The sequence below is a fragment of the Chlamydotis macqueenii genome, chromosome 19, assembly GCF_036417535.1.
Source record: "Chlamydotis macqueenii isolate bChlMac1 chromosome 19, bChlMac1.mat, whole genome shotgun sequence".
Lineage (NCBI taxonomy): Eukaryota > Metazoa > Chordata > Aves > Otidiformes > Otididae > Chlamydotis > Chlamydotis macqueenii.
Genome location: NC_141574.1, coordinates 6,023,416 through 6,046,447, shown reverse-complemented (window position 1 = coordinate 6,046,447; position 23,032 = coordinate 6,023,416). Strand labels below are relative to the sequence as shown.

Below are 23,032 nucleotides of genomic sequence, written 5' to 3'. Positions count from 1 at the left end.
ACGGTTTAGACTCATTTCCCCAAAACGACACGTAAGCACTGGCACACATCCCCCTGGGAGAAGAGCCGTTCCCTTCCGCCCGCCCCGGGGATGCGGGGCAGAGGTGCTGCCAGGATGAGGGCTGCCGCCCGCCCCTGGCGCAGGCAGGGCCCTTCCGAGGCCAAACAGTGCCACACAGTGGCAACGCACGGACTGCTGAGCTCCTTTCCAGAGAAGGAGCTGCAAACCACCCAGAGATGCAGCGAGGAAAAGGATAAGAGGCTACGGCTTCAAGGAGCACAGAGGCCAGAGCTCCCCGAAGAGCTGCTGTCTTTATCCAGCCCACAGCTTCACGGTATCCTTGGCAGCAACACAGAGTTAAGGTTTCCCTTTCATTTGGTTATTTTTAATCCGGGTAAGTTTGGTGATACGGCCACGGCACAGCCCCGCGAGCAGCTGTGCCAACACAAGTGGAGTGGTGCCCCTCAGCAGGCAGCTCAAGCACAAATACCTTGGCTGCCAAAACCAGCAGCGCCCGAACCCGTGCCCTCAGCTCCCCCTGCCCTTTTGCCATTGTATTTCTGATCACGCAGCCTCTCTGTATTAGTGGGAAAAGCTTTCCACGAGCCAACATTTCAAACAGACGAAGAAACCAAGACTAATGGTGGTAATCAGACACACAATCTGTACGGCCACCTGCACTTCAGAGAGCACAGCCCCCCAGTGATCAGACCCAGGACAAGCCCTAGCAAACAGCGCTGCACTATAAACAAGACATCACTGCCCTCTGCTTTGCTGGTGGTTACACCACCCCAGAGGGGAGCCCTGCAAAAGAGAAACTCCCAGTGCCTCAAAAACACTCACAGCATCTTATGTCAAAGCATCTTCATCAATGATTTATGGAGAGGCTAAAGCTTGGCACGTTCCTTTCACTGATGCTGAGGAAGCAAAGGTCTCCAGAAGAGAAGCTGAGGAGAAGGAAAACAACCAAGGGCAGTCACATCTCAAAAATGCTGCAGCAATGTGCCAGAGCTTATCTTTCAAAGCTCCAGGACTTCACCCCAGTTCCACCCAGCTGAAGTCACAAACTACTTATAAAAATGCAATCGTGTCTGAGAAGCTCTGGGCCCCACAGTATGCGGAGAAGGTCTTCCCAGTTCTGCTAAACTCACATCCTTAACAGCCATTTTAGGACAGACAGGCAGCCCAGAGCTCCCTGGCAAGTTCTCTTCAGAGCCGCATGTGCCAAAGCAGTGCAAGGATTCCTGGAGGATGAGCTCCCAACCACCACTGCCTTCGCCTGCATTCCTGTGCCTGACAAACAGAGTTCACTCGGGCTCCGCTTGCAAGGTACACAGCTCACACAGGCTGAGACAGACCGTTAGTCAATTATTTTTTTACCCTTGCAGAAGAAAGGCACCAGTCTGGCCTCTCAGATAACAAGTAATGCAAAAATGTGACACCTACCCTGGAAATTAAACCCCCGGTTCCTACATTCCCAGTGCAAACCCCTGATCATCTGGCACTGGGACAAGCGATCCACTTCCAGAACGAGCCCCAGAGCTTCCAGGGTCACTGTCAACCCTGGTCTGCAGCATCTGACCTCATTTCCCACCCAAGTTAGAGCCCTCGGCAGAGGCATTTCACAGCATCTTCTGCTTGTGCCTCTCCTTTTCCGTATCAGCCACGCCAGCACGCGCTGCCAAGAAATGGATGGTAACAACATGCCTTAAACATGAGAGGCACAAGGTCACCAGCTCCTCAGCCTGACCCAGGCACAGCTCCCATAGGGGAAGCCAAAATACTGGAAAATTTAGCAACAGGAAAGCAAAACAGATCCAGTGTCATTCCGCTGCATTCCAAACACATGACACCAACGCCAACTGCTGCCTCCTGCAGTACTCACGTCGCTGGGGCTGAGGTTCCCAAGACTGTTGTCCTGCTCAGAATCCCTGCCGGACTCGTGGCCCTGGGAGGAGCGGGGGTGGGAAGGATGGATCCAGATCTCCAGCCGCGTAGCATCATCTCCAACTTGTCGCAACGTGGACTTCTTGCTCTTCCCCCGGCGGCTGGGGCTCAGATCCAGCACCTGGTGTTTCCTCTGCTCCATCTGCTCAGCCTGGGCAGACAGGACAGATTCTGATCACCCAGGGATCAAAGTTCAGGAGAAGTATGTAATTTTATTTACAGGGAGAAATTAGCTCTTCCCTCTGCTTCAGAGCCACAGCAACTACAGGTCCAGAATTTGGCTTCTGATGCTACAGGACAGAGCAGAGGTTTTCAACTCCAGCTGCCCAGGACAAGAAAAGCTGTGTCCAGTTCTAGCAGTGTGTGACAGCCAACATGCTGTATCTTTGACTCAGGGTGACCCTCTGAGGCACAAGCAGACTGCAGCCTCTCTAGTCCACCCTCGTGGGGCACCTCTGGGACAAGGCAATGATCCTGCTACACGCCAAGGCCACGCTGCAAACCACAGCAACCTACAGCCCTCGCTGAGCTTGGCTGTTTTACAGTTTGGTACCCAGAAACAAGAGGTCCAGCTGCTCAGACAGTCCCAAAAGGAGTCTGAGGAGAAGCAGAAGTTCCACCATTATTCTGAAGACTCTCTCTTCCTCTCATCTGACTCCCAGTATGGAATTTCTTAGAAGCAGCTAAGTGGTGACCCCAAGTCCAAAAGCCACCATCACCCTCCTCTCTGGATCACAGCTCTCCAGTACAGAAGGATCATCACGGGTAGCCGCACCATCCCGTAGCCCAGCTCCAAGACTCACCTTGCGTTTTGTCTCCTCAAACAGACTCATGAGGCTCTCCTTGGCTGTGAGGATGGGGTTGCTAGCAGCCAGACTGCGCATGTAATAGTAGACAGCATCCAGCTTTCTCCTCTGCAAAAACACAACCAGACTCAGAGCTGCCGCTCATGCTGGCGCATTCAGAGCCAAGCCCCCACATACTTCCCCTTCCCTGTCCCTCAATACACACGCCCTGTCCCTCTGTCCTGCCTGGGACAGACAGACATGCCGACAAACGGTATGACGAGCAGGACCTTGAACCCTCCATCCACATTCACAGCTACCTACAACCACCAGCACAAAGCACGAGCCCTTTGCCAGGGTCGGGGAGCGCAGGTGACACTGCAGCCTGCAGATTCTGAAGCTCCAAGGCTTCTACAGAAACCATCGACCTCAAACAAAACTGCCTCTCAGCAGACATCACAGTAAAGGGCAAAGGTGTAAATACTGAACTCCTAACAGTTCAGGAAATAACTCCTTTCGACATTACTATGAACATGGCAATGACTCCACGTGAGTTTCACAAAGAGCAGAGGTCCAGGAAGACTGAAGGGTTTGCCAGAACCCTGCCAGGGGTGAGGCAGGATGCCCCCCTCATCTCAGCCTGCCGCTGTGCAGCTCACACTTGAGCAACTCCTCAGCACCTTTTCTCCCCCAGGCTCACCACAGGGAACACCATGAGAAGGCACCTCCCCAAGTCTTTATGCTACCAAGACACACAGCCATTTGGGGTTTTGCCTACGTGCTGTTGGCCTCACAAACCGCCACAGAGGCCAGGACATTTTGCTGCTCCAAACCTCACATCGGGAGTCAGAAAGGTCATTCCCAGCCGTGAAGGAAATGTGCTTCTGAACCGTGCAGTCCGGAACTGCTCTGCTTTAAACCAGCACCTTTCAGTGCTGCAAACAGGCAGATCCCTACCAGCTCCTACATCCCAGCCTGATGCTTCCATGATCTGCTGTCAAATTTTCCTTGAAGGAAGCTTTCTTGTACGGCTGGAGGAGCCAGCAAAACTGACACCTAAGAAAGTTGCGTGTGGATGTCGCTTAATGGTTCACTGACGATGTGGTAAAAAGAAATAGCATCCTCATGACAGCACGGCCTTGAGTGCAAAAATCTCATGCGAAACTTTAAACACAACCCACTTTTAAAACATTTGCACTCTCAACAGCCCACAGAACAGCCCCCAAAATGCCAATAGCCTGAGGGAGTTGCATGTATCTAACAAAGCTGCCTGAAGCCACAGCAGCTGGAATCTACACAGCACACCCTCCATCAGCATTTTTTCTTTAAAAAAAAAAAAAAAAAAAAAGACATCTGGAAGCACTGCCCCAAACAATGCCTTTCTCCACCAGATGGAATCTCACAGCCAGCCCAGAGGCTCTCCCTACGCTTGCTACATCCTTGCACGACGAGCACCTTACCGTGTAGATGGCCAGAAGCGCCAGCTGGTTGTACGGGCGGCCGTTTTTGGGAGCAATCTGCTGAGCCTTCAGGTACCAGCTGAGGAAGGGAAGAACCAGAGAGAAAGAGTTACTGAAAGGACATCAGGTTGCCTTCTTTGCTGCTAAGGGTGCAGAATTCCCCTCGCAGCGCAGCACTGGCACTCCCGAAGGGAACAGGCCCTTTGCACAAGTGCCCTCTGCCTGCAAGAGCGTGCACAGGCAGCGAGGCCGCCCTGGCCTGGAGCAGCACAGTCAGGGCACAGGACAAGAGAGAGGGGCAGACAGAGCTGCGGAAGGAAACGTTCTGGGCTCAGCCTGAAGATGAGCATTTAGCCAGGTCCAGCAAGCACCGTCCCCGTGCAGCCTCAGGCACAGAGAACAGGCTATTCCGGGAACATTTCTCTCTCAGTTCCTTTTTAGCTCCAGAGCAGCTGGGACCAAGCTTTTCTTGTTGCTTTGCTCATTTCCAATATTGTCGAGATACCTAATCATCCCAACAGAAGAGGCATCGATTCCGTGGCAGTCCATTCACCCCTCCATTCTCCCCTCTATTTTCCCTCAATTGTATTATCCACTCTCCAGCTTACATCATACTATACGGATCCGTCAACGCTGTTCAGACACATCACAAACCCGTTATGCTCCCCCCACAGCCTCCCTGAGATATCAGCATACTCCATGACACCCACAGACTCCAAAACAGGCAGCTTTCCCTCCCCTGTTCTCCTAACCTCCACAGACTGCACGGCTCCATCTCCCATGCTGGGCTCACCTGCCCTCCCCCTCCAGTCTTTGCTCCAGAAGAAACATCGGAAAAACAAGAGTGACAGAAAGCAACAAGTGCCGGTAACTCCTGATGCAGTCAGGACATAGGGACACATATGGGAACCTCCCCTAGCTCAAAGCTACCGGAAAATACAACAGCCATTCACTCTGCCAGCCTCAACACCAGAAACCCTCCCCGCTGCAGGAGCGGTACGGGACAACTCCCACACTAGACGGCTGGAGGATCACTGGATCGGCTGGTTTGCTGTCTGAGAGAGCAAAACAGTCTAGGCTACATCTTCCAGCTTCGCAGGACTGCAATACAACAAAGAGGCATGGAAAGACTTCTCTGGCTAGAGCCAAGTTTAAGCATGAAATGAGATACCTCCCTTGTAGACAGAGGAAGAGCTGCGCTCAGCACTACAGTGAATACAATACCTGCGTGCCTTTCCGTAGTTCGCGGTGTCGTTTGCTTGTTCTCTGTATCGGCAGATGTCCCCTTGGCAGATCATAGACCTCTGAGCACTGATCAGCGCGTACTTCACCTGGAAAGAAGCGTTCAGTACATCGTGAGGGACCCGCGCAGCCCTGGCTCACCTGCAGACCCGGTGAGCACACAGGGACTGTAGAGAGCTAAGAGGAGGTCACTGACACTCTGGAGGTCTCAGAAAAGGGCAGCAGAATGAAATGACAAGGCTCCATGGCACTGGTTCAGCATTTGTAGGGGCAAGTCAATCCCCTAAACACCTCCTCTCTTACAACAACATCCCATCACTCTCCAGAAGAGAGTTGTTCAGCCCGTGACCAATTTGAGGACAGCTGTTAGACAAACACATCTCTCTGGGAACGGAGCTGGACTAAAAGATCCCTTCCCAGCCATTCCCTTGCACCTGCACTCACAGCTCAGGGCAATACGCTGTCAAGTATCAGGCAGCAGCGCCTCTTGGCAAGGGCAGCACACCCAGTTCAGCACGCTGCATGCAATTAACAGGACGAGAAGTCTCCAGGAGGAAGCCAACCTACCATTTTCCTCAGAGGCTTACTGCGGATGGCCATCCCGTCCATGTAGTCCTCTAGCTTGAACTGGTACGACACCTGCAGCTTCTGGAGTAGGCCATCAAAAAAAGAAGTACCCTGCAAAACACACACACACACTTAAATGTTACAGTCCTTCTGATGACGAGCACCAAATCGCCACACCATCCCTGCCACGTGCAAGGAAGAAGGTCCCTCTCTCTGAAGTCTGGGCTGCTTCTCTTCAGAAAACAACAAGGACGTCAGAGGATCTCCAGCCTCAGAGGTTTTCAAGACTGAACTAAACAAAAAATCAAGAGTGACCTGTTCTAGTGTTTGAGGAGTCTTACTTTGAGCAGGAGGTTGGACCAAAGCCTTCCAGCAGTCCCTTCCCACCAACCTAATTCTATAAAACTCATCCTCCTGGATCTGCCAGCCTAACTTCTACAAACGGTAAAATGAGCTGCACAATTTAAAGGAATGACTTTTAAGCAAATTTGATAAAGATGGCACAAACACCTCCAGGAACGCTTCTGTTTATTTCCACTTCAGGGCGTTAATTTCATTTTAGCTTAAATCAATTTCTTACTAACACAGAACACACTAAAACAAGTCTGGTTTCAATTAGAACAAACGTCCACCTGGACCTACACCTGTCACGCTGAACCATAACCTGTCTGAGCATTCTCCTTGCACAAGGAGATAACAGATAATACGTGCACAAGAGATAAGAGTAGGATCAAGAAGGCAAGCTGTCCAGCTACTCCATCCCATTCCAAACACCAGCCATCCCACCCAAAGGTTCAGTGCAGTTTGGGGATGTTTCTCTCTTCTTACCTCATCTAGAAGCTGGAGCAGTTTGTTCCGAATTTCCTGGGCATTCTCTCCTTGAGGGTCCTTGAGAAGCTGCCGGAATTTCTCAATCACCTGGTAAAACGCATTCTTCCACAGCAGTTGGTCCACGTTCTGGGTATCGGAGAACTCGATATCCAACAGGATGCACCGTTCGTACAGCTGCAGCATCTCCACCCTACAGCGAAACACAATCATCGGTCACTGCAACAGCAAGCGCCCGTCCCAGGCCAGAGCTGCCAGGGAACACGCGCTGAGCCACCTGCTGCTCTTCATCCCGCAAGCACGAGATGTCAGCATTTCAGCCAGTTCGCACGCTACGGCAAATCAACGCCTCCCAGAGGGAATGGGAGCTGCTGTAGTCAAACATCCTTCCCGCTCCGGGAGGACAAATCTGAAAGGATCACCTCCTTTTCACGTACGCACCAGAAAGGAGCAGGGCCTGCCAAAGAGCAAAGAGCTCTGCTACAGTTCTGCCACTGGGGACAGCAAGGCCCAAGTGTCTCCCAGCAGGGAAGAACACAGAGAAAGCGTGCACTGCCAGGCTCTGCTCCCTCCGAGCACAAAGTCTGGCTACAAAGGGCCAGGAACAAACACACGAAAACACAAGAGAGGTCTCGCCATTAAAGCAATCCCCCCCTCCCTTCCATCCAACCAAAACACACAGCAGAAACAGAGACCCTGCTTCCTCAAAAATGAATGAGAGCTCAGAACGTCACACCTGAAGGAAACAAAGCCTCAGAGACCCACAAATCGCATTCCGCTTGCTTGCACTGCCCTGATGCTGCAGCAGAATTCCTTCCCTGAATTTAACAGAATAGTTGCAGCCTAGAAACAGCTCTGCCTTATGCGGGGCAAGTTTACAGCAGAGGGGATCCTCAGCTGTTACAAGCTTGGCAGCCTCATCCCTTGTAGTGTTTTGAGCCCTACAGAAAAGAGTACAACAGCATAGGCGGTAAAGACTGGAGAGAAGCCAGATGGCAATGCCTGGAAGAGTCTGACAGAGTAAGAGAAGGATGGTGGCGAGTTCCTGTGCAAAGTGCAGAGCTACCCCACCCCGCAGTTCCCAAACCCCGCACGCACGCTTGGACAGTACAAACACCAACCCAGAGAATTAGACATCTCTGCAGAGAAGCAGCACCGGCATCGAAGAGCCCCGACACAGCTCCGCAGACAGGCCGGCAGCGCACACCCAGACACAGGCAGGAGACACCGAAAGGCGCCGTCACCGTCACGCAGCATCAGGAACCCTCGCAACGCTTTGCAAGTGCAAACCAACCGTCGTCGCCGCTGAAGCCCACAATGCAAATCAGACAGTAGATAACTGAGGATCGGTGAAAAAGCAGAAGTCTACCAGCAAACACCGAAAGCACACGAGAGCACTGGAATCGAAAGAGACCTGCTCCAGCAAGAGCAAGAAGAACCCAAGAGCCACAGCGGGTGCTTGTCCTGCTCCCCCCCGTGTCCCTGTGATGTGGGCAAGGCATTCCACAACCACAAGAAGCCATGGCTTAGCTGCCAGCCCAGGCAAACGATATCTTCACCCACAGTTTCCTTCCGACACTCACATGCCACTGGCACATGACAAACAGCCCCAGCACATCAAAAGCTAGCGAGCCACTGCCCCATCTCCCAGTCTCCGAGACTTCAATATCTCCAGTCTACCAGATCCCCAAGGAGACATCATTCCCTGGATAACAGTTCCGGTAGCAGTTCACCCTGGAAATCACCCACTCACATATCCCCCTACAGCACAGCCACAAACCTCAGCTGGGCCATCTTTTCCAGCCCCTCCGGGCTGATGCGGTCTCTGGAAAGCAGATTGCTGAGCTGCTGCTCTTGGTTCCCAGCCTCGCGGAGGAGTTTGCTGAGCTCCTGTTGCTGCATGTTCCGCATCTGCTGCTCCATCTCGGGACTCAGGGGAGTTGGGGAGAGCGGGCCGCACACGTACTGCCCCGCCTGGCCGGGGTACCCGGGGTAGTAAGCTCCTGGGTACACACCGTTGCTTGGACCCATCGGATACTGCAGGGAGTACCCGCCGTAAGGATACTGCGGGCCTTGGCTGGAGGCCCGCGGGTAATAGTAAGGGTTGTCGGAGTTTTGGAACTTATAGTAGGACGCTTGGGCCTGGCGGGCTTCCCCCCAGGAGGTGGGGCTCACTTCATCGTCCGTGTCCAGGAAGTGAAGCTGAGCCGTCTGGCTCTTAAGAGCGGGTTTTTGGTCCGGGTTGTTTGGGTCCCACAGCCTGCGAGCAGTGCCGCCTCGGCCCCTGCTCCGGGGGCCTTTACTCCCAGCACCGGCAGGCAGGAGCCTGGGCCCAGGGTGACCGGGTTCGGGGGAGCCCGCGGTGCTGGCAGAGAGGTCTGTGTTGGCAGGCAGGAACAAGATCCCACGGCCCTTCCCTTGGGGCTCTCTGCTCTGACTTCTCGCCTCCAAAGCCTCTGAGTCATTGCAACTAACAAACGCCTTCAGGGGCTTTTTTTTATCTGTATCTGCCAGAGTGATATCCCTGCTCATAGTCTTGCTGTCAAATGTGACTCGAAAGGGTCCCTTGACTTCCCTGCCATTGCTGCTCCACTCGCTCTCACTCCTAGAAGCTCGACTCTGCTCTGAATGCTTTTTCTTGTCCAAATTCCTGCTGGAGACGTATGCTTCGACCTCGTCAATTCTGTCCTCATCCAGGGAGTCAGTGGAGGACGCAGAGAGCTGCTTCCTAGGACGTATTCTTTCTCTGGCACGCTCCTGCCGCCTCTCCACCCCATCCACGAGCGGGGCTCCATCTACGCTGTTGCTGCTTCCGGCTGAGCTCGTGCTGCAGGTGCGGTATCGGCTCCGCCGCTTGTCGGAGCGGGAGTACCGTTTGGTAGAGCCCAGCTTCCCCTGCATCACCTCGTCACTTGTTCTCCTTATCCTGTCGCTTCGCTCCATTCGTCTTCCTTTCTCTCCCCTCGAGGCTTTCACTCCCTCCCCCGCCTGGCTCCCCTCTCTATCCTCCTTGCTCGATTTGGTTTTCCTGTTATTGTCCTTTCCAGTACCTCTCTCAGTCTCTTCATCTCTCTCTAATTTCAGCTGCTCCACCTTACTGGTGACTTCCTCAGTAGATGACTGCAGGGCCAGGTCTTTAGCAGCTACTTGCAGGCGTTTCCCAGGCTGGTAGATCTGCTGGTCTGGCTTCTTGGTTCTCCTGGTGGTTTTGGGACACCACTCATCCAGAGCTGACTGCTTCGAGAAGTTCTCCCGGCTCTGAAGACCACCTTTAGTCTCTGTCTCTTCATTTTCCTGAGAAGGACCATTCTGTTTGGGGTCATCATCTCTGACAAAACCATCCAGGACTGGAGCTCCTCCTCCCAAAGAGCCTTTGTCGTTAGCACTCTCCTCCTCAGCTCTGCTCCTCTCCTTCTCCGAGGCCTCGTGCTTCGGTGGCACAAGTTTGCTCCTCAGCCGGGAGAGCCCAGGCTTGTAAATCTCCAGGTCCGGGCGCCTGTTGTCTTTGCGATGCCTCGGCTCCTTCACTTCCTTCATGTTTTCTGGGGGACAACAGACAGAAGAAAGTTATTCCCATCAAAAATCAGTTAAGGACAAAAAAAAAAAAAAAAAATCATGGCAAACATTCAAGGAGAAATATTAAATAAAAGCAAAGAGCCTAACACCCTCAGGGCAGGTCCAAGAGAACGGACCTGAAATTCTCTGTCAAGGTTTACGGGAAATCACAGAGCAAGAGTAGGAAGTAAGAAGCATAACAAAGCCGACCAAATCCTTGGCCTGATTCACGTACAAAACACGTCCCGCAACAGTGTTGCTGGGAGGGCCAGCAAGCTGAGAAAGCAATGGATAAAGCAGGACGCAAGACTCAAGCACCGGGCATAAAGTTTTAGCATTACGGGTTCCAGCCTTCCTCTCTGCAGGCGCTGCCTTCTCCGACAGCCCCCCCGCTCCACCAACAATTGTGTCAGAGATCCCCCCCCCCGCTCACAACCCAGTAACGGTTCTGTGCCCCTCCCTGTAACTGCACTTCCACACAAACCCGTTACAGGACGCGGCCCGGGCGACGCACCGTTCAGCATTTCACCGCAGCCGGGTCGTCAGGCGCCGCGTTCCCTCGGCTTTTGTCCTCCCGTCAGTACCTCGCACCGGCCCGCAGCGCCGCGCGAAAGCCGCCGTTACCAGGGGCTCGGCCCCGGAGGAGGCAGGGACCCACCGGATCCCGGGGCAAACCTGCACCGGCCGCCGCGGGCTCCCCGCAGCCTTTGCGTTCTCTCACGTCGGCGACAACCGCGTCCGGTGGGACGCGGGTACGGCCCCGGCCGGGCGGTGCGGCCGAGGGGCCCGGCCCGCCCCCGGGCAGGTGCCACCGAGGGGAAGGCCCAAGCAGCGGCTCCCGGCTTCCACCACCCCCTCGCAGCGGTCCCTGCCACCTCCTCACCTCGTCCGCCGCCGGCCGCGGCGCGGGCTTGCGCCGCCACCATGTCCCGCAGCTCGGCGGCCGACACACGGACGCGCTCCAGCCCCTCCGCCATCTTCCCTCCGCCGGGGGAGGGGCGGGGAGGCGGGACGGGCGGACGGCGGCCGCGTAGGGCCAAAAAAAAAAGAAAAAAAAAAACAAAAACAAAAAAAAAAAATCACCACCCCGCCACCGCGCGCATGCGCGTTCGCCCCGGCGGGGGTCGGTGGCTGCGCGGCGCCGCGCACATGGCCGGGCCGCACTGCCTGGCGCTGGCCGACGTCCGGGCGGCTGCGGGGCGGTTGCGGGGCCGGGTGCACCGCACGCCGGTGCTCACCTGCGGGAGCCTGGACCGCCTGGCCGGCAGACGGCTGCTGTTCAAGTGCGAGCTCTTCCAGAGGACCGGCTCCTTCAAGGTGCGTGGAGGACGGCGGCGGCGGCGGCGCACGGAGAGGCGAAGGTCGCGTCTTGCGCCGGAGAAACTCACTTTCCGCTGGCACCCGCCAGCGCTCCGGGCAGACGTGACTCCTGCTGCCTCCGCAGCCTTCCCGGGGCACGGGGGAAGGGTGTAAGGAAGGAGATTCCGCCCCCTCACCCGCACAGCCCGGCTGTGGGGCGGCGGCGCTGAGGGCGTTACACTTCCCCCCCTTCCAGATCCGCGGCGCCCTGAACGCGGTCAGGAGCCTCGTGGAGGAAAGCCGGCGCGCTGGAGTGGGGCTGCCACGGGCTGTCGTGACGCACAGCAGCGGGAATCACGGCCAGGCCCTGGCCTGTGCTGCTCAAGCAGAAGGTAACGCGTGCCCCGAGCTCCAGCCCGGAGAGCAGCCGGGCAGCAAGCGCGGGGAGCAAACGCGGAGCTGGTTCCTGGATCTAGCAGCTCCAGGAGCCCAGCTCTGCCACCCCTGGAGATAAACAGGGCCGTCCCTCTCCCGAACACGTGCGGGAGCTAGCATAGGCACAGCTCGGCCCCCCTCCTGCAGCGCTAATAGCTGCTGGCAGCGTTTTGGCTGTTGGATTTGCCTCCTCTTTCCTCACGCAGGGATTCCCGCCTACATCGTGGTGCCGCGGACAGCCCCGCGCTGTAAGCAAGACGCCATCCGCGCCTACGGTGCCACGCTGGTGCCCTGTGAGCCCAGTGACAAGGTAAGGCATGAAGGAAACTGGCAAAAGGGACGCAGCCCAGCTGGGCTGAGACACCCATCTGGACTTTCCCCTTTAGTCCAGAGCAGAGAGAGCAGCTCACGTGGTCCAGGAGACAGGAGGAGTCATGGTGCACCCCAGCCAGGAGCCGGCGGTGATCGCGGGGCAAGGCACCATCGCCCTGGAGGTGCTGGAGCAGGTGAGGGGAAGGCACAGCCCGGACCCAGCCCAGGGCTCTGCTCCTCAGGGGCAGGGGCGCAGCAAAAAGAGGGTACGCAAGGTGCCAGAAGCACTCGCGCTTCCTTTCCATGCAGGCACCTGAGGTGAACGCAGTGGTGGTTCCCGTCGGAGGCGGAGGAATGGTTGCGGGGATAGCAGTTGCCCTCAAGGTAGGCAACAGCTCCTCTGGGAAGCGACGGCTGCATCTCCGCCTGGGAATGGCGGGGTTCCCACGAGAGGCAGCAGCTGCGGACATCTCTGCGTGCCTGGGGTCTGCACGGCAGCGGCACGGGGTGTTGCTTGGCCCCCGGAACGTGCAGCAACAACCGACGGGCACGTGCCAGTTTAAACCAAGCAGCTTCTGCTCTCCACAGGCTTTGAGACCAGATGTGAAAGTGTTCGCTGCTGAGCCGCGCAACGCGGACGACTGTTACCGGTCCAAGGCAAGGGGGGAACTGACCCCCAACCTTCACCCGCCAGATACCATCGCAGATGCGGTTAAAACCAGCATCGGACCAAACACGTGGCCCATCATCAGGGATGTGGTCGATGACGTCCTGACAGTCTCAGAGGAAGAAATCAAGGTAAAGGCTCCCAGCTCCCTTCTCACGGTAGCTGCCAGCAAGCAGCCGCCTCCATCCGCGCTCTGCCCCTCCACTCTCACCCCTACGCTCTCCCAGGGCAGCGCAAGGCCCTGCACACCACCACAGCTGTGCAACACCCACGCCGTCCCCAGCTGGAAAGGGCCGGCGGAAGCTCTGCTCTCCCTTCCCAGAGCACCGCAGAGCGATGTTGCACGGGCGGCGCCCTCCGCAGCAGCCTGTACTCGCTGCTGGGATGACAGCTGCTGCTCTGTCCCCACAGCGAGCCACGCGGCTGGTGTGGGAAAGGATGAAGCTGCTGATCGAGCCAACAGCGGGTGTGGGAGTGGCGGCCGTGCTCTCGGAGCAGTTCCAGGCAGTCCCCCGGGAGGTGGAGAACGTTTGCATCGTGCTGTGCGGGGGAAACGTGGACCTGAGCTCCCTGACCTGGCTCACAGACCTCCCTGGGAAAGCGGAATGAGAACGGAGCGGTGTCTCGAACAACAGAAACCTCACTGAATTTGTACAGTCTGGTTTGTGCGCTACTAAAAACAGATGAACAACCCCAAACATTTGAAAGTTTTTGTGGAGGGATAAGGGAAGCCAGCGTTGGTCTCTACAGCACAGAGCTGCTTGGTTCCAGAGCAAAGGGTCGCTACTGGGGGGGGGGTCTGGAAGCAAAGCACTCCCTGTTCTCCCCTCCCCAGCCACCCTGCTGCGGGACAGCCCTCCAGTGAGCTGTGCTCTCTCCCCACCTGCTACTTCGCCTTTCTCAGCATCAACAATAACTCCCAGCAAACTCCTGTCCCCAAAACAGCAAAATCACTGGACCCACCGCTATGGCAGGGCAGGAGGGAAAAACAACAGCCCAGTGGCACGGGGTTCACAAGAGGGGTGCACACAGCCTCCCCAGCCAGCCACCACCAAGACAGAGGCACTTAAGTGTTTTTTAAAACGTTTTCCATTAAAATAAATAGCTGTAGCTGGTACCTGAGCAGCAGCTGGTGAGCCAGCCACCCCTGTACAGACCCCCAGCAGTAACAGGTCCAAGACATCGGTGCTGTCCTCACTGCGCGTGGGCTGAGAGCAGTGTCCGGGGAGCTAAGGCACAGAGTGCATCAGCCGCACCGCGGATTTACTCCATTTCTACCTCCTGCACTGGCAGCGCGCTCTCGCTCCTCACCCACGGCACAGGCTCTGGAACGTGGGGATCGTAAGTCCATTTAGGAAAAACACGCTTGTAGAGGTTCAGCAGCACTGTGTCCTGGGATTTTAGCTGTCCATCGAAGTGGCACTTCATGTGACCGTGGGTCCCTAGGTAGAGAGCAGAAGAGGCCATTAGCTGTCCTTCCTGCCCAGGAGGACCACATCCTGCCCAGCACCACAAACACAGAACCAAACACTTACCTAATGGCTCCTTGATGTGTCCTCTACGACCCCACTTTGTCCTCAGCTCCACTGGCTTAAACCACATCACGTCCTCTGGAGATCAAAACACAGAAGGCAGGTAAGAAACAGGTTTTGCTGCACCAACACAACTGCTCCGGCAGGGGCTCGAGTTCGGCCTCCACACCCCCTCCTCCTGCCACACAGGGACGGGCTGTACCTCTGTTAAAAAACATGTATCGCACAACAGCCGTCTTGGTAAAGATCTTGAAAGGATGGCCACTGAGCACCAGCCGCTTGATGACGATTCTGTCCGGGTCCACAGAAAGCAGAGAACCCGTGGCGATGAGGTCGTGCATTCCTGCAAGACAGAGACACGGTCGCACCAGGACAGCGCTACAGAAAGCGCCTCCATCGCCTCCTCCCTCACCACAACTCCCTTCCCCAAAGCATTCCAGGCCCAGAGCAACCCCACAGCAGGGACAGAGAAAGGTGCCAGTGATAACAGGGATGGAAACATGTTAATCTTCTCAAATAACATGAAGGGGAAAGTTTTTTCAAGTCATAATTTCTGGATAGATGCACTTGTAGAAGTGGGGTATGGGAACGGCTGGAAAACGTCTCTCCCAGAAACCACCTCCTCCTCGGCACCCACCAACTTACCGTTACTTCTCTGTTTGAAAAGAAGCACCGAGGCAGGAGGGAAGGTGATGGGAGCGTAAACCGTCACCACCAGAGCAGCATCCGGGCGCAGGAAACGCTCCAGCTTGTGCTTATCAGCTAGGATAGAACAGCAGTGATCAGGGTCAGGCCCGCAGCAGCCCTCAGAGCTCAGGGAAACCCCCCCCAAGCCCGTTCTTTCCTGGCAAACGGCCCCTGCGCTTTAGGAAAACAGGACTCACCCACCTCTCTTCTGCTGGCAGAGTATCTGGGAATGAAGGTGATCCTCTGAGCTACCAGCTTACTGCGTGGAGCCTGCCACACCCTTGCCCACACCCTTCTGCTCCCTGCCATTTAAGTGCCTCCCCCCTGGAAGCCTCAGAGTCTGGGAGTGAGTCTTCAGAAGAGTCCTTCAGCCAGGTTCAGACACCACAGCTAAGACATCACAGGCTTCCTGCCCTAGAAACCCCGGCCCCACCGCCCGGCCTACCCCTGCTCACGCCACCGGCCCCTCACGAACCTGAGGTGTGCTGGGAGAACAGGGGGGACGCTCGAAAGCGCCTGAACCCACAGTGAAAGACCAGCTCCTCCTTTGCCTTCACTGGTTCGCTGTTGCTTGGGTGCCGCCGCACCAGGAAGTTCAACACAGACATCTGCAGGAGAGGGAGAACGGTGAGGGGCTGACAGCAGAGCTGGCAAGCGACAGTAGACAGAACAGAAAGACACAGGACACCGCAGCAGAGACAAATGCCCTTGACAATGGCTTCCCAAAGGACCGCTGGTCACCAACGCAGACACCTCAGCCAGGCTCAGCCTAAACACCCCTGGCAGCTTCAGCTTGCTCTGACCAAGGGGAAGGTCCTACTTTGAAATGTGAGCAAAGCAGGGAGATGTCGGCCCAAACCCTCTGCAGCCAGAACCTCCCCAACCCTTGCAGCCCGAGGGAATCAGACAGGGCGCTGCACACCTACAAGGTATCAGTAGGACCACAGTCACCTTTTGTTCGTGGGGAAGCAGCGAGAACAGGACTAGGGGCTTCCCTTCTTTGAAGCTCTCCATCACCGAGACAGGGACACTGCAGACATGAAGTGTAACGTACCAGCCAACCTGCCGAGAGAGGGTCGGTTGTGAGTATTTCTCTCAACAGAAAAGTGTCAGAAGTAACCTGTGCCTGCGTTAGAGAAGGAATCCAGGAGAACAATATTACCTGAACTCATCGCTTCACAACAAGAACCAGCTGGCTGAAGGATGCAGCCAGCCACCTCCCTGACAAGTCTTTCCTATTAGGAGCAAGGGAACACAGTAGGGGAAGAGATCAGCAACAGAAAAGGGAGTTACCGAGGCTCCTTCAGTCTCCTCTTTCTCGATTTGCCGGAAGAGGTGCTTTCTGGTTCGGGAGAAGTCCTGGAACTGGAAAATCCTGGCATAATCCCTTGGGAGATTCTCTTTGGGGTCCCATGGAGAAGTCCGGAAGCTTTTCAGCCCCCTGTATTTCTGGAACCTAGAGAACAGGTAACAGGAATGACAAACTGCTTCACCAGTCGAGGTGTGTGGCCAGCACCTTCTGTGGTCCACACCTTCAGAGAGGACAAAAGGGAACAGAGCAAACGTTAGCTCTCAGAAAAGATCTCAGTGCAGAGAGAACTAGAAATAGCAGCCAAGTCCCCGGACAACCTGCCCTTTCATCAGGGCTCTGCCACCCTCCTCCCTCTCCCAGCTCAGGACCCAGCTCTCCCTGCCACAGGGAGCTGCCCAGGCCCACCCACTGCCCCCCAACTGGTGCCTCCCCGGAAGCCTCAGAGCCTAAGGATGTGTCTTCAGAAGAGTCCTTCAGCCAGGTTCAGACACCACGGCTAAAACATCACAGGCTTCCTGCCCTATCTCACCAAACCAGACAGAAGGGCGCCTCCCAGTTAAGCATCCTGTTTCTCACCGGACTCTGGCAGGTACGTCACGCGGCGTGTCCACCTCATCCGGAAACATCTCGTCCATTCTCTCCTGTTTGTATCTCTCCAGCATCTGTTCATCTTCCTCCACCTTCTCATCGTACTGGTCATCCCGCAAGCACTCGGAAACGGTCATGGTCTCACACTCCTCCTCTGCAGGTTCCTCTTCCTCCTCACTGCTTTCCCCCTCCTGACACACAGGACAGCGCAGAGCCCGTGAGCACGCGTGCTCTGCCGATTCCGCGCAGCGCTGCAAACCCTGCGTGTACTCGCACTGTGGGAGCTGTGCCCCAAGCTACACCAGAGTCCCTCATTCTGGTATAGAATCACACCATCACACAATCTTTAAGGTTGGAAAAAACCTCCAAGATCATCAAGTCTAACCATCTAGCAGGCCAAAAAAGCAACATGGTACACATGAGAGATTTAACAATGGAACTCCAGGCGAGGCTGGCTCTGTGTTGCACCCTTGCATGGAGCAAGCTGGAAGGACAGGGTTGTCCTAGGAGATGCAATAGCGCCCTGGAGATCACCTGCAGTACCAGCTCTTGGAGGTACCTGGGAAACTGCCTCCTCCATCATATCGTCATCGATGTCATCATCTTCATCATCATCATCTTCCTGATTGCCCTCTTCTTCATCCACAATCCAGGCAGCCTGGTACTTGGATGTGCCTTTGGGGACCTTCACCACCCTCCTGTTTGCCTTCAGAGAAGCTGCAGGATTCCCACCAGTGGTTAACAGAGGAACAATTCTCCTTTTCCCTCACCAACATTTACACCAGGAGAGCCGAAATCAGCTTTAGCCCCGTGTTTCCCAGCACAGAATTTGTCAGGGCCCAGAAAAGGCACCTAAAACACAGCCCTGCTAACTGCAAGGCAAACCATGCAGACTGGTAGCCAGGTGATGGCACTAGGAATGGAAGCCCTGGGCCCTGGGCATCATCTCAGCCATCCTGATGATGGAGGATCTCTAACAACCCTCTTAAAAGGGACAAGGAAAAGGTACAGAAATATTGCTGGTGCTCACCCTCTGCTTCCTGCAGTTCTTCTTCAGTGGGCCACGTCTGCTCGCCTTCCATGGGATCAGGAACCACTTCTGACTGCAAAGACTCCTGCTTGTTCGGATCTGCCTTCATCAGGACCTTAACATCTTCCTCCATCTCATCGGTACCGTTTACAGAGTCATCCTGAGGGGCAGGAGAGTTCCCAGCTGTGAATACACCTGACTCAAGCTAGCAATCAGTACTACTGAAAAGCCCTTCAGTATCACGTTCGTTAGATGCCGTGTGCGAGGAGCCTCAGCTCAGCAGCAAAACACAGCCCTGCCTGCTCTCTTGATAAAACTCCCTTTACCCTCCCCTTAACCACATACCCCCAGTTGTATTTTCCTGATGAAACTTCAGAAACATCGTGTTCTAACGGGACCGGCGAAGCCCTCACCACCCACACACCTGCACCTCCATGTCTTGGCTCCTCTTCTGTGCTTTGACCACTCGGGGGTTCAAAGAGAGGGGGTCAGGGGGAGCATCCACCTGGCTCATCTGGAAATCTCCGTGCCCCACAATATGCACCAGGCTGTTCACGTCGAGGGTCTGTCCCCGGACAAAGCCGGACAACTTCAAGGTCCCAACGAGATCGGTCTCCTGACTGGGCACAAACTCAGCAGCATAGGCGAGCAAGTGAGCCCGCCTGTCCCGAAAAGCGAGGTGCCGCTGCTTCTGGGTGGCGAGGTGCCTCAGCAGCAGCGAGGACTCCTGCTCCGTGTTCAGGGGAAAGAGCTTGGCCTCGGGAAAGCGCTTCTCAATGGCTTTGGCAAGTTTCTTCCTGGCATCTATCCGCTTCTTAGGTGGCAAGTCAGCTCCTCCCGGCACAGCAAGAGCTACCAAGCAGCACACAGAACAGAGTTCAGGATCAGCTCGTAAACCTTCTTGCACCCCTTTTACCAGGCATTACCAGACACTCAGATACCAGCAACCCAAATAACCAAACAACAGATTCACCCCATGAGGTGCAAAGACAGTTTCACCCATCCAAAAGAACAATGAGGACAGAAAACCTGTCTCTAGAGGTAAGATTTTGATAATAAGATCATGGTGATAAGGACCCAGGAGTTGAACTCGGCAAAAAAACATCTGAACCCCTTCACTCTGCACGCCTGAACAACAGCCACCACCGTGCACCCAGCGGCCTGAACCTAGAGGGCCCCTTTTATCCCCAGCACTCCCCTACCAGGGTAGAAACACAACAACGGCGTTCACCCAACTGATCTATGCTGGTCTCCGTTGAGCACCGCCTCAACCTATACCCCACCAGAAGTCCCTAATAACGTTTCTCCCTCTCTCACCATAACTGGGGAGCCCCTGTGCGAAGAGGCAGGAGAGGCAGTACTCCCCTGCGCTGTCCCAGCCATCCACAGGATCCAGGATGAACAGGAGGGAATCGGCGACCTTCGCTAGGTCTAAAACAGCGTGAAGGTCCCCTGCACACAAAAAACCTCCGTTACTGGGGGCGCCAGGGGTACAGAGCCAAGCACGACACCAGCAGCAGCGTTTCCCCACCTGCCTGTGCCGTCACGAAGCGCCAGCGCTGCTTGAGTCGAGGGCAGAGGAGCGCAAAGCCACCGCCTCTCCCCTCATCCACAATGACAACAGCCGAGTCCTGGCTCTGCAGCAGGCGGAGGGTGTCGGGAGCTGCAGCCCTGCTGTGCAGCGGCACCAGAACCACGAGGCGCGGGGGGCCATCCCTGCTGCCCAAGCTCCGCTTCTCTGCCAGCACCTGCGGGCACAACTGCAGAGCATGAGCCCCGGCCCCAATCCGGTTCCCATCCCGTCTCTCAGATCAAGTCCGGATCCCTGAACTGACCCAGGCACCCATTCCCCTCCTCGGCTCAGCTCCTGATCCCCCCCGCAAACCCCCAAACTGGCCCAGTCGAGACCCGCAGCGGCCCCATTCCCGCTCCCCCCTGCCCCCTCGCTATGACCCGAACCGACCCGTTTCCCTCTCCCTCCTCCCGCCCCCCAACTTCAGAACCGGCCCAGTTTCCCCAGAGCCCCCACCGCCTCTTTGCGCTGCCGGCGGAGCTGCAGCGCCTGGTGCCTGCGGTCCACCCTGCTGAGGTCGCGGAGCCGCCGGCGGGGCTGGGCCTTGACGGAGACGCGGCCTGCGGGGAGAAACCGGTCAGGCGGGTCGCGGCGCCGGCGGGGAACCCGTCCGTGCCCCGTGGCCGCCCCGCCTCACCTCCAGCGCGGCGATGAGACGACCCGCTGTGCTTCCCGCCTTTGTGCGCTTTGTTCTGCTGCTTCAGCGGCCCGGGCCGGTGCGCGCCCGCCGCCACCATGCTGCCTCCTCCCCGCCGCCGCCTCCTCCTCCTCAGCGCTTCCGCTCGCGTCACTTCCGGGCACGCCGGGAGCGCGCAGCGCCACGCACGCGCTAAGATGGCGGCGGGAGGGACGAGGAGCGGGGTCGGTGCCCGTCAGCGCCGCGGGGCGGGGAATGAGAGCCAGGAGCCACAGCCGTGCCTTCAGCGCTTTATTGAGCGGTGCTTCGGACAGGTGCTTACACCGGAGGGGAAAGCGGCCCGCCCGCGCCCCCGAAACAGCCGAGGAGAACCCCGCCCCGGGCCCCCGGCGGCGCAGCCAGGCTCTGCTCTCCTCCACAAAGCCCAGCCGAGCGAATAAAACACAGCTATGGTCACCGTACCGCGTGGTCCCCGCGGCCCTGCTCACCTCGGTTCTTCCCAATCGTTCTCCGGCCAAGAACGCCTGTTACAAGGCCCCAGGGCTCAGCAGCACCCGGCCCCGGGGGCGCGTCACACCAAAACCCCCACCTCACACCAACACACACCCCTCGTCACACCAAAACCCCCACCTCACACCAACACACACCCCTCGTCACACCAAAACCCCCGCCTCACACCAACACACACCCCGCGTCACACCAAAACCCCCACCTCACACCAACACACACCCCTCGTCACACCAAAACCCCCACCTCACACCAACACACACCCCGCGTCACACCAAAACCCCCGCCTCACACCAACACACACCCCTCGTCACACCAAAACCCCCGCCTCACACCAACACACACCCCTCGTCACACCAAAACCCCCGCCTCACACCAACACACACCCCTCGTCACACCAAAACCCCCGCCTCACACCAACACGCACCCCGCGTCACACCAAAACCCCCACCTCACACCAACACGCACCCCGCGTCACACCAAAACCCCCACCTCACACCAACACGCACCCCTCGTCACACCAAAACCCCCGCCTCACACCAACACGCACCCCGCGTCACACCAAAACCCCCACCTCACACCAACACGCACCCCTCGTCACACCAAAACCCCCGCCTCACACCAAAACCCCCGCCTCACACCAAAACCCCCGCCTCACACCAAAACCCCCGCCTCACACCAAAACCCCCGCCTCACACCAAAACCCCCGCCTCACACCAAAACCCCCGCCTCACACCAACACGCACCCCGCGTCACACCAAAACCCCCGCCTCACACCAACACGCACCCCGCGTCACACCAAAACCCCCGCCTCACACCAACACGCACCCCGCGTCACACCAAAACCCCCGCCTCACACCAACACGCACCCCTCGTCACACCAAAACCCCCGCCTCACACCAAAACCCCCGCCTCACACCAACACACACCCCGCCTCACACCAAAACCCCCACCTCACACCAAAACCCCCGCCTCACACCAAAACCCCCGCCTCACACCAAAACCCCCGCCTCACACCAACACGCACCCCGCGTCACACCAAAACCCCCACCTCACACCAACACGCACCCCTCGTCACACCAAAACCCCCACCTCACACCAAAACCCCCGCCTCACACCAACACGCACCCCGCGTCACACCAAAACCCCCGCCTCACACCAACACGCACCCCTCGTCACACCAAAACCCCCGCCTCACACCAACACGCACCCCTCGTCACACCAAAACCCCCGCCTCACACCAACACGCACCCCGCGTCACACCAAACCCCCGCCTCACACCAACACGCACCCCGCGTCACACCAAAACCCCCGCCTCACACCAACACGCACCCCGCGTCACACCAAAACCCCCACCTCACACCAACACGCACCCCTCGTCACACCAAAACCCCCGCCTCACACCAACACGCACCCCGCGTCACACCAAAACCCCCGCCTCACACCAACACGCACCCCACGTCACACCAAAACCCCCGCCTCACACCAACACGCACCCCTCGTCACACCAAAACCCCCGCCTCACACCAAAACCCCCGCCTCACACCAAAACCCCCGCCTCACACCAAAACCCCCGCCTCACACCAACACGCACCCCGCGTCACACCAAAACCCCCGCCTCACACCAACACGCACCCCGCGTCACACCAAAACCCCCGCCTCACACCAACACGCACCCCGCGTCACACCAAAACCCCCACCTCACACCAACACGCACCCCGCGTCACACCAAAACCCCCACCTCACACCAACACGCACCCCTCGTCACACCAAAACCCCCGCCTCACACCAACACGCACCCCGCGTCACACCAAAACCCCCACCTCACACCAACACGCACCCCTCGTCACACCAAAACCCCCGCCTCACACCAAAACCCCCGCCTCACACCAAAACCCCCGCCTCACACCAAAACCCCCGCCTCACACCAAAACCCCCGCCTCACACCAACACGCACCCCGCGTCACACCAAAACCCCCGCCTCACACCAACACGCACCCCGCGTCACACCAAAACCCCCGCCTCACACCAACACGCACCCCTCGTCACACCAAAACCCCCGCCTCACA

The 23,032-nt window shown here is 57.1% G+C and overlaps 3 protein-coding genes and 1 non-coding gene across 6 annotated transcripts in view; 1 reads left to right on the top strand and 3 right to left on the bottom strand.

The window, feature by feature from the left end:
- SMG6 (SMG6 nonsense mediated mRNA decay factor) overlaps nt 1-11,379 on the bottom strand; it is a 112,477-nt gene extending 101,098 nt beyond the window's left edge. For all 3 annotated transcript variants that reach the window (XM_086762981.1, XM_086762982.1, XM_086762983.1), the window contains exons 1-8: nt 11,268-11,379; nt 8,610-10,371; nt 6,830-7,022; nt 6,002-6,112; nt 5,417-5,523; nt 4,193-4,271; nt 2,751-2,861; nt 1,886-2,098 (exon numbers count right to left, since the gene is read on the bottom strand). In XM_086762981.1, the coding sequence (XP_086619107.1) occupies nt 1,886-2,098; nt 2,751-2,861; nt 4,193-4,271; nt 5,417-5,523; nt 6,002-6,112; nt 6,830-7,022; nt 8,610-10,371; nt 11,268-11,361 (2,670 nt within the window). In that variant the 5' untranslated portion in view covers nt 11,362-11,379. The remainder of the gene's footprint in view (nt 1-1,885; nt 2,099-2,750; nt 2,862-4,192; nt 4,272-5,416; nt 5,524-6,001; nt 6,113-6,829; nt 7,023-8,609; nt 10,372-11,267) is intronic.
- A 134-nt stretch (nt 11,380-11,513) lies between these two features.
- SRR (serine racemase) lies at nt 11,514-13,795 on the top strand. Its single transcript, XM_086763100.1, has 7 exons — nt 11,514-11,701; nt 11,940-12,075; nt 12,325-12,428; nt 12,505-12,624; nt 12,740-12,814; nt 13,019-13,228; nt 13,509-13,795. Exons 1-7 carry the CDS (start codon nt 11,534-11,536, stop codon nt 13,704-13,706), a joined length of 1,011 nt encoding a protein of 336 aa, XP_086619226.1. The 5' UTR covers nt 11,514-11,533; the 3' UTR covers nt 13,707-13,795.
- A 373-nt stretch (nt 13,796-14,168) lies between these two features.
- TSR1 (TSR1 ribosome maturation factor) lies at nt 14,169-20,987 on the bottom strand. Its single transcript, XM_086763098.1, has 15 exons — nt 20,457-20,987; nt 20,276-20,379; nt 19,778-19,994; nt 19,564-19,698; nt 18,671-19,098; nt 18,247-18,406; nt 17,776-17,933; nt 17,205-17,407; nt 16,610-16,772; nt 16,268-16,378; nt 15,792-15,924; nt 15,275-15,391; nt 14,832-14,972; nt 14,633-14,707; nt 14,169-14,539 (listed from the first exon to the last, which is right to left on the bottom strand). The coding sequence occupies exons 1-15, from the start codon at nt 20,554-20,556 to the stop codon at nt 14,361-14,363; spliced, it is 2,424 nt and encodes an 807-aa protein (XP_086619224.1). The 5' UTR covers nt 20,557-20,987; the 3' UTR covers nt 14,169-14,360.
- On the bottom strand, nt 17,055-17,147 carry LOC147598344 (small nucleolar RNA SNORD91 family). Its single transcript, XR_015260689.1, has one exon. It is a non-coding gene; the product is annotated as a small nucleolar RNA SNORD91 family (small nucleolar RNA).
- Nucleotides 20,988-23,032: the final 2,045 nt, after the last annotated feature.